At 37.8% G+C, this 10,403-nt stretch overlaps 1 protein-coding gene across 1 annotated transcript in view; it reads left to right on the forward strand.

Moving 5' to 3' along the window:
- Dgkk (diacylglycerol kinase kappa) overlaps positions 1 to 10,403 on the forward strand; it is a 122,053-nt gene that overhangs the window by 70,005 nt on the left and 41,645 nt on the right. Inside the window, exons 5-8 of the mRNA XM_031371869.1 lie at positions 2,063 to 2,198; positions 2,632 to 2,738; positions 2,999 to 3,124; positions 4,683 to 4,785. Of these exons, the coding sequence (XP_031227729.1) occupies positions 2,063 to 2,198; positions 2,632 to 2,738; positions 2,999 to 3,124; positions 4,683 to 4,785 (472 nt within the window). The remainder of the gene's footprint in view (positions 1 to 2,062; positions 2,199 to 2,631; positions 2,739 to 2,998; positions 3,125 to 4,682; positions 4,786 to 10,403) is intronic.

Here is a 10,403-nt window from a genome sequence, read left to right on the forward strand (position 1 = left end):
TCTATTTCTTGTATTCTGTTGGTGATGTTTACATCTATGGCTCCTAATTTCTTTCCCAAGGAGACTTGGGTTCTGATGATACCAGTAACCTTGGTTTGTGTTGCTTATTTTCTTACACTTGTCTCCTGCCATCTGGTTATCTCTAGTGCTCCCTGCCCTGGCTAAATCTGACTGGAGCCTGTCCTTCCTGTGATCCTGATTGTGTCAGAACTCCTCAGAGTCAGGCTGACTCTGTGATCCTGTGATTCTTGGATCCTGTGACCCTGGGCTTGTTAGAGTACCTGGGAGTGCTGCAGCTTCCTCTGGGTGTTGTGAGACTGGCTGCGGAGCTTGCGTCCAAGCTCTGCTCAGGACACAGGCTGGCCCAGACAGACCAGAATCAACCTGAGCCACTGGGCTGGCAGAGTTCCTGTGTGCCTGGTCCCTCTGGACATGGGTTATATTTTATTTACCCCTTATACAGACTACTTGTACAAATGATCATTATTAAACCATAAACATATTATTTTATGAATTTTTATGTTTCTCCTAGTTTGGGTGATTATATATAATTACATCAATTCCTCCTTCCCTTTCCTCTTCCCCCAACTGCCCATCTATTTCTCTTTGCTCTTTCCAATTCTGGCCTCTGTTTTCTTTAATTGTTGTTACATATGTATATGTATACCTCTTTATTCATAAATACATAAATACAACAACTTGTTCAGTCTAAAAGAAAAAAAAGACTCTCTGCTTTCTATTCCAAGGGTCCCAGGCCTGGAGTTTTTCAAGGTGTCAGTATACAATAAAATTATAATCACAAAGAAATGCCAAATTGTCACTTCATCATAGTAGCTTTTTCTACCTTAAAAAACCCACAAAAAAATTCTATCCAGCAGTAGTTTAACACATAACCAGCATGCCCATGGGGAATAAAGATCAGAGAGTACTCTGTGCAGGCTATGTCTTGGATGGGTAATTCCAGTAAATGGATTAAGTTTGAACTTAAGTTTGGGCCCTCAAGAACAACCTCTTTAATGGTCGGCTGTCAAGTAACATCTGGGAGAATGTATTGCTCTTTTAAAGTCTTCCCATGCCTTTGTACACATAACCCATTATAAATGACAAGAATAAGAACCTATGTGTGTCTATGTCTAAACTCTTTTTTTTAAAGAAAATGCAGAGAAGAAAGTGAAATATACATGCTAACTAGAGAAAAGATGATGAGCCATTACTATGAAAATATATACAAACCAAAGTCTATATAACTCAAATCACTTCTGATACATGAAAGTCAGGCTGTGCTAAGCAAATGCTGCACTTACAGACATGATAACAAAAATGACAAATTACTATGAAAGGAGATACCATATAAGGGCAAGGAACTGAATCTTCTTGATGATTATATCTCAAATGCCTTGAAAAGTACCAGGCATATAATAGCAATTCAGTAAATATTTGTTTAATAGCTTATTGAATGGATTAAAATGATTTAACCAAGAAACTGCTGTAAGTAGTCAAAGCATGTTTTTTTCAAAGTTTCTGAAAGAAGGATTTAAAGCTCTTTCAAGTGTTGGCCAAGGAAAGCAATGCTCTGCTCACTAGGCAGCAGTGTTCCGAGGAAGAGATAAACCCTTGCATGCACTTCTTAGCTCTGTCTGTGAGCCCTGCCACCTGCCTGCCTTTGTTTGTCAGAGCAGTTGGATACCCCTGAATTTCCAACTCACTGCTTTTCTTTGCTTCTTTATTAAAGAGAACCAAGCTTCGTCAGAACAAATTTTGCTTGGACTAAACTAATATGGTTGTTTAGAACAAGGAATATAAAGACCCTTGCTTCTGTCTTCAGCTCCTCTTTGAGATTATTCCCATTTATTTCTTGTTTTCCTTCGGAAGCTAGTCCTAAAAGAAAATTAAAACAAAAAGTGGCGACTGTGGCGACTGTGTCTAACTCTCAGTTGTCTCCTTCACATGCTTTGACGCCTACATTGTAAGCCATTTTAGCTCCAGCAGCAGATTTTCTGCTCTTCCCTATTCCACCTCTGTGATTAACCATCCATTCTTTCTTGTCTTTGTTTTACTTTAGATACCTGCAGCCGAAAACAACCCTTTCCTTGTTGGAATGCACTACTGGTATTCCAGCAATAGTCCTCGGAGTCAGTTCTGCAATGTTTGTCGAGAGAACATTCCTGCTTTATCTCGAGATGCTGTCATCTGTGAAGGTACCTTTCTGATTGCTTTAGAAAGCAGAGCTCAGTGGATAGAGATAGGTATGAAGAATTTAGTATTACTGACTCAATCTAAGCCTTTGGTTGTTATGTGGAGTTAATCCCAATGGTGGGAAAGCCAAAAGAGAATTTAGTGTGAAGGGGTGTTCTCATGAATAAAAAATGGAAGGTTGGATATAGGAAGATGGTACTATATGGCCATAGGATTGAAAAATCAGAAATAACATCTTTCCTACTATTAATTGTAATGTAAAATAGATAGTAGGAAGCTTAGCTAGCAAGGAATTGGTTCACATTAGAAGCAGGCCTCTGGAAATGGGTCAAAACTATTTAGAAAGCACTTGATTTCTAGAGAAGCTTAGGGAAGGGCATTAGAATTTATATTGTCACAAGATTTACACCTATTTTTTTCTTCCTCCTTTCACAGTATGTCAGGTGAAATCTCACAAATTCTGTGCTTTGAGAGCAAACAAAGACTGCAAATGGAATACTTTATCCGTAACTGATGACCTTCTTCTACCCGCTGATGAAATAGTAAGTAGCAGCCTTATCCTTCCCCGTCCCTTTTTAAAGTCATGATACACAGGGACATTAGACAAGCAGAGTAGTCTCTTCCACAGTATCTAATGACCCAACAACTGTAAATGAGTTAAACTCCAACTCCTACTTTTCATTAGTCAATGGCATTTGAGGGCATCCATGGGACTGTCATCTAATTACATGGATAGTAGAATTATCCCAGCTTTTCCTTCTTTTATCACTAATTTATATCTCTTGCCTTTTTTCCCTTTCAGCAAACAATGCCACATCAGTGGGTAGAAGGAAATATACCCGCCAGCTCTCAATGTGTCGTATGTCACAAGAGCTGCGGTAGTCATCACAGACTTCAGGATTTCCGCTGCCTCTGGTGTGGCTCTACAGTAAGACTCTTTCCATATCTTTGATACTTTATTTCTAGAGAAGAAGTAGATTGGAGATTGTAACTATATAAGGATAAATAGATAACTAGATATGTAGATATAGATTCCATAGTACAGAGCCCAGTAACTTGGCCTTTCATAGATGGTTATGGAGTATTTGGAAGAAAGATTTAAGGTGTTCATAATCTGATGCTTCTTAATTGATGAAACCGTCTTAGAAATGAGAAAAGCTGAATTCTAAACTGACAATATGAGCAGTTAGAAATAAATTCTAGAGTCTATCCTTAAGAAGGAATAGACTCATGAATATTTCCTAGAAACTTATATTTCTTATTAATAGTAGTAACAACCAGCTATCATTTCTTCTATGTATGAATATCTTCTATTCATTATCTCAATTCTTAGAACAACATTTAACTAAGCCTCATTGTCCCCATTTTACAAATGGGTCATGTGGGGGCTCAGAATGGTTCACCTAAGGTCATATAGCCATCTAGAAATAAAGTCTTGATTAATATTTAATTCTGATAAGATCGTGATCCTAACTACAACACCACCACATCGTTGAAACACTAGCCCTCAAATGAGGATAATTTTTGCTCTAGAAGACATCTGGAAATATCTGGAGACATTTTTGATGATCAAAACTAGACTGGACAGGAAGCATGTAGCTGATATATAATAAATTATAAAATATATAAATTATAATATGTTATAAATATAATATAAATATGTATACATTCTCCACAACTAGTAAAATATTTGGGGGAATGGTTATTTATATATGTACATCAAAGAGTTGACAATTAGTTTTTAAAAACTGTGATATATTACAGAGATTGAGACTTTGATCTTGACTTTTTTAAAGCTTTTAGATGCTTCTCTCAAACTGAGTTTTCTAAGACAAGAAGAAAATGAAATGAGTTTCTTCACTGAAGAGCCTGTCCACTGGCTTCCTTTTAATTGCTTTTGAATAGCCCTGCCCGCCAGGCTCATGTCCCTAATAACTGTAGTTGTTTAGGATGTGGTACCTGAAAAGTTACAAATCTAGAAGAATGGCAACTTGTGGGGAAGACTGCTTCGGCACTTCCCAGATGTTTGACCTTAGGTAAGAGCCTTTATCTCTGTGAGCCTTCACATATGCTCATTTCTAAATTGAGTGCAATGATGCTTTTTCTGCCACATACAGTTGTTCTAAAGATTGACAGATAAACACCTCATCAGTATTAGGACTTTGGAAATGCAAGAAAATTCTCCCTTCAGCAGGCTACTAACATTGTGTCTGAAGGCAAGTGGCGTCTCAGTATGTGTAGAGGAGAATCTTCAGAAAGACACCCTTTTAAAGGGCCAGAGTTCTGCATGCTCAGGGAGACTGCAGTTTCACAGTAGATCAGGGTGGGCGGTGTCAGGAAAGTTAGGGTTTATGTAACTGGTAACAAAGTTCAGAACGTGAGATTTGCAATACTAAGGATCTAATTCTTGGGATGGAACTGGAAACTAATCACTGTTCTTCTTTCTCTCTCCCCTTCCTTTCTCTTTTGTGCTCTTATCGTTTCAGGTGCATGGGGCCTGCCAGAAGCGGTTTTCCAAGGAATGTTCCTTCGGAAGTCGTCGCTCGTCCATCGTGCCACCAACGGCACTGAGCGACCCTCGGGGCGATGGTAAGTACATTGGCTTTTACTTCAGAAGCACTGGGGAGGGTGGGAAGGTATAAAGGCTGGGAGGAAGGGTAGAAATTATTCTCCATGACTAGTAAAATATTGGGGGGGGGTATTTTTATTTGTGTATCAAAGAGTTAGTTTTGAAATTGTGTAGTGGTGAACATTGCGTTTCAGTGTATGTATGTGTACATGTGTATGGGTATGTTCTCTGTAGACTCTGTCACAATTCTGATTGCTCAAAGTTAATTTCAGCTTTCGTGATGATTTTCAAATACTACCTAATCTATGTACTGAATTTGTTTCTTCCCATGTGTTCAGAAACTATCAAAAGCTTAGATTAAATTATTTTCAAATACAAACATCAAAATTGTTACCAAATCTGTACTCTGCTGATACTTTGTTACTTCCCAGACAATAGTGATTTATTCTTTTTCACAAAGTACTTGAAGCCTACAAAGAGATCTGAGATAGACATTGTAGAGCAAATAATCATGGTGAATCCAGAGTCTTGGTCCAACACAGTGATAAACAATTGAATGGAGCATATTTTAAGTATCAAAGAAGTAACAGAGATATTTGGATATCAAATAAGGGTTAAAAATGTTGACAAAAATATGGGCACAAACATCATGCTACTGAAGGAGCCATTTCCAGAGGTTTCTGAAGGCAAGTGCAAGCATGTGCCTCATAGTCCCATATAAAACCATAAAGCTAAATTCACTCAGAGATGCATGAATATATTATTCTCAGATCTATTCAAATATTTATCTTCATAATATCATGGATGTGATGACTTGAAGAGATAGTTGACTGGATAGAAAAATTAAGAGGTTTGGGGAAGATGAAATGGCTACATTACAAAATGTAACAAGCTAATCACCTGAGCAAATTCAGGCTACTCATGAGGTCAGCCTACTTCTTTGGCATTATTAATATTCATGTAACCTCCCCTTTATTGAAAATAGATTCTTTCCTCATACAATATATCCTGATAACAGTTTTCTCTTCTTCTATTCCTCTGATTCCTTTGTTCCCAACCTCCTCTCCTATCTGGATACACTCTCTTTCTGTCTCCCATTAGAAAAAAATAGGTTTCTAAGAGATAAAAACAAATGTGTGTGTTCATGGTTCATGTGTGTGTGTGTGTGTGTGTGTGTGTGTGTGTGTGTGTGTATATATATATATGTTTCTAATTACCCACTTCTCTTATCCTTTAGGGTCCAACTCAAGTGAATTCTATGAGTATATACATACATACATATATACAAGCAAATATAATTATATATGCATATATATATAATTACATACATACATAAATATATTTGCAAATATGTGTAAATATTATATATATAATATATATAAAGATAAAACAATGTCATCACATCAAAGTTAATAAGGCAAACCAACAAAAGGAAAAGAATCCTAAGAGAAGGCAGACTGATTAGAGACTCACTTGTTTACACACTCAGGAATCCCATAAAAATACTAAACTGAAAGCTAGGCCCTGTGTTAGCTGCTTCCAGTCTGTGTGAGTTCATATGAGTTTTGCTTAGTTTATTTAGAAGGCCTTGTTCTACTGGTATCCTCCATCCCTTCTGGCTCTTGCACTCTGTGCCTCATGATTTCCTGAGCCCCAAGTAGAGGGATTTGATGGAGACATCCCTTTTAGGGTTGAGTATCTTAAGGTCTCTTATTCTCTATATGATATCTGGCTGTGGATCTCTCTGTATTTGTTTCCATCTGCTGCAGAGGAAAGCTTCTCTGATGTTGGAAATTAACCAGCTTTTAAACCTTAGGCTTTGCATTCCTGTTTCCTTCACCATTACGTGGAGATAGTTGGCATCCTACAAAATCATCCTAACTGTATATTAATGGGGATGGTAGCTATTTGTGCTCATATACCTGTACTGTGGTTTCTGATCTTGTAGAAGTTTTCTATATCTAATGTGTGGTTATTTCTCTCCTATACCACTTCTTATTATTGTTATGGCTCGTCAATTAATAGCATTTGTTTCCTTTGTATAGAAGCGCCTGGACTAGGACTATTTCTGTCATCTAATGTGCTATAAAGCATCTTTTAATTTTGGCTTCTATGTAGCAGAAATCTTGGTCCACTTGAATATCATTTTGACAACCCTTTTTTCTACCATGCATTACTTAGTTTGCACTTCCTCAAGAAATGACTTTAAAGAATGCCCTTTCTTCTCGACACTTCCTGGACTTCTTAGCCTAGACAAATAAGCCCTTCAAGAGGAGGTTACCTTCTGAGACATTCTATTCTAGAGAAATGTTCTTCTGCCTTTCTTACTCATAGAATCTTAATGATGTTATTAAGGATAATCTTCCCCTACCTTCTCAGCCAATCTAGAAAACCCTTTCTCTAGCAACCAGGTGATGACCTTCTGAGGCAGGAACCTTTGTCACTGCTGTTATTCCTGCATATATTGATTCAGTCTAGAGGCTCCAATTGATGACAAGACCTCTAATTACCCACTTCTCTTATCCTTTAAGGTCCAGCTTAATCAACTGTTCCCTTCTATTGCTCCTATAATGATCTCTTCTTGCTTCCCCAAGTTAATTACATCCTGTGCAGTAAAGTAGGAACTCACCCAGTGGTTATTAAACATAAACATACATCAGATTAATTTAGAAGGATTTATAAAAGCACCGGTTTCTAGGCCCTAGCCTCAGAGGTTTTGATTCAGTACAGCTGGGTGAGGCCCAATAATTTTCATTTCTGAAAAGTTCTCTGATACTGTCTGTGCTACTGGTCCCATGAACATACTCCATTATTTACTGTGTGAATTTAGACAAGTTCTTTAACCTCATTTCTGACTTTTTTTCACTATTACTGAAGTTTATTTAGCAAAACCTTTAATGCAAAAATGTACATAACTCGATTTTTACATTTTAGTAAAAGAAGCCCTAACAAGGCTTCTGCCATGATATTATTTCCTTCTCTGACCACCATTTTCCTATTATGCTGCTGCCCACACACTCAATGATCACAGCATTCATAAAGACAGCAACTCCTCAACAGTATTTTCTGGACATGCCTGCTCACCGCTTAGTGTCAATAACTTACTCTCTGTAGATTTCTTCAGCCTGGAAAGGTGTGCCTAGCTCATGGTGTCACCTGCCATTTCTTGTCTACTTATAGGCAAAGATAAATACTTAGGTGTGTTATGAAAGTTAAATTTGTTTAAGCATTGTTAAAGACGGCTTTACTAGTACAGGAAGGGCAACAGTAAGCAATTCTTATGCCAACTTAGCATCTTTCTGTGGCCTGAATACTAGAGTGAAATTAGTGGTCTCTTGGATTTGGATATGGTGATTATACTCATGCAGCTGAACAAAGAACATGAGCTCTTTTTAAGAGGTTCTACAGGGTGCTGACTTACATGCAGATTACAAGCAGCTAAAACCCCTGTACTCTTTTTGCAACTTGATGCTGCCAAGCCAGGTTTCTATTGGTCTGTTCTAGTGTGATGTATGCCTTTGAACCTGAGCCTAAAGACTATGGTGCACACCAATCTGTTTTCTCTGACCCATGTGACTCTTGAGGTCATTTTCTACTCTTGATATTGTCATCCAATATCTCTTTCTCAAGTCTGGGTACTTCAAATTTTAGAGGCCAGCTTTCTGTGTTTGCTTTTGAATTACAGACTACCATTGTGCTGGTTGATATCCCTTGAGGCCTGCTCTTTTTAAGAGAGAAATGGAGGAGGAGGAGTGGATTGTGGGTGGCAGTGGGGAGGAGATGGGGGATCGACTGGAAGGAGAAGAGGAAGGGGAAACTGTGGCTGAGATATAAAAGAAATAATATAAAATAAAAAATAAAATGTGACATAGTACAAGAAAGTCACTTGTACTTGACACTAGCCATTTAAAAGCAACCAGGTTGTTTACCTGTGAATCGAACGTTTCTACACTCCAGTTCTCTATGCTGACTATTTTATTAATCCTTGAAACATGCTGCTGTTATACATATGAAAAAAAATGAACTCTTAGAGAGGTTAAAATGTTTCCTGTAGTTTAGTGATTAAACTCGAAGGGCAACCAGTTGCAGCATACAACTACTTGTCTTATAAAACTATACTCCAAAGCATAGTGCATGCTCAGAGCTGCCAGGTGGTTCTAAAATGTTTTACTATACTCTCATGGTTACTTAGCTTAGAGATATCATTAACATAATTTTTGTTTTCTTATATTCTTAATTCTTGACTGGCAAATATTCACATAGGCTAAGAGTTTTCCTTTTTAAAAATAATACAAAATATTTATAGATAAATCTTGCATCTATTCCCTCTCTCGTCTCTATTTCCTGCAGCCCTTGCCTTAGTCAGTGCATTAGTTACTTTTCTCGCTGTGACCAAATACTTCATAAGAAGTAACTTAAACTAGGAAGGGTATATTTTGGCTCACAGTTTGAAGGAATACAATTCAGTTCATCATGGAGGGAAAGGTGTGGTAGTGGGTAGCAGTAACATGTGAGCTTACTCACATCAATGCAGACCAAGAATCAGAGCTCAGGGCTTGATCAGGGCCTGGACCATGACACTCAAAAGGCCTGCCAACCTAGTGAACCACTTTTTCCAACATGTCCTTACCTTCTAAAGATTACACAATTTTCAAAAAACAAAAAACAAAAACAAAAACAAAAACAAAAACAAAACAGCACCTCTAGCTAAAAACACATGAGTCTGTGAGGAGTGTTTGATATTCATATCCACACCATATATCTCTGGTTCTACATTATTTGTTGAGACACAGTAAGAACATCTTGTGACTTGGATCATAATGTTTTACTTGGCAGTCTCAAGCTCACCTTTCCTTCATATTGCTTCCTCTAAGCATCTTGATACCATGTTGTCTGGCTCCTGTCAGCTTTCTGATCTCATCATCTTCTACATTTCCCCTCCCTCCCTCTATAACAATCACAGTTCCCAGACAACCTAGTCTACCCTCTCAGTGCCCTAATACTTTTCCTTGTCTCCCCCAAATTTCTTCCTCCAGATGTCTCAATTACTTAGCCCTTCATTTATTTGACTGTCATAATGATAGTTTGTATTGATGTGAGTAAGCTCACATGTTGCTCCGACCATGGCGCTACCAACTGCCACACCTTCCCCTCCATGATATTAAATGCCACCTTCCCAGAGAATTATTCTTAACCACATTGTTTAAAAGTGCAATTCAGAATATTATTAGTCTATAAGGAATTTAGAGGGAATAGGTGCCAAAATACCCAGCACAATACTTGTATATTTTTAGCATCATACAGAACCAAAATTGCAGGAACTAAGAACTCCCTAGACCTTCTATGGTGTATTCCTTCAGTCATTTCAAACACTGCAGGGCTTATCTGCCTGCTCACTCTGTTTACAATCTCCCACATTTACACCAGAATTCATCAGGTTTGCTTAGCCATCCATTTTTTTTTAACTAGGTCTTGTGCTGATTATTTAATGTCTCTGTCTTATTTTGCACTGTTTTGGGAAACCTGTTTGAAAATCAACTTTGTTACAGAAGCACATATCTTCAATAATTTCTCCAGACAAAAAGCCTTATAGTTAATTTAATGTTTGCACTCAGAAGTGCAACCTAACAGGGAGGGC

The sequence above is a fragment of the Mastomys coucha genome, chromosome X (genome assembly GCF_008632895.1).
Source record: "Mastomys coucha isolate ucsf_1 chromosome X, UCSF_Mcou_1, whole genome shotgun sequence".
NCBI lineage: Eukaryota > Metazoa > Chordata > Mammalia > Rodentia > Muridae > Mastomys > Mastomys coucha.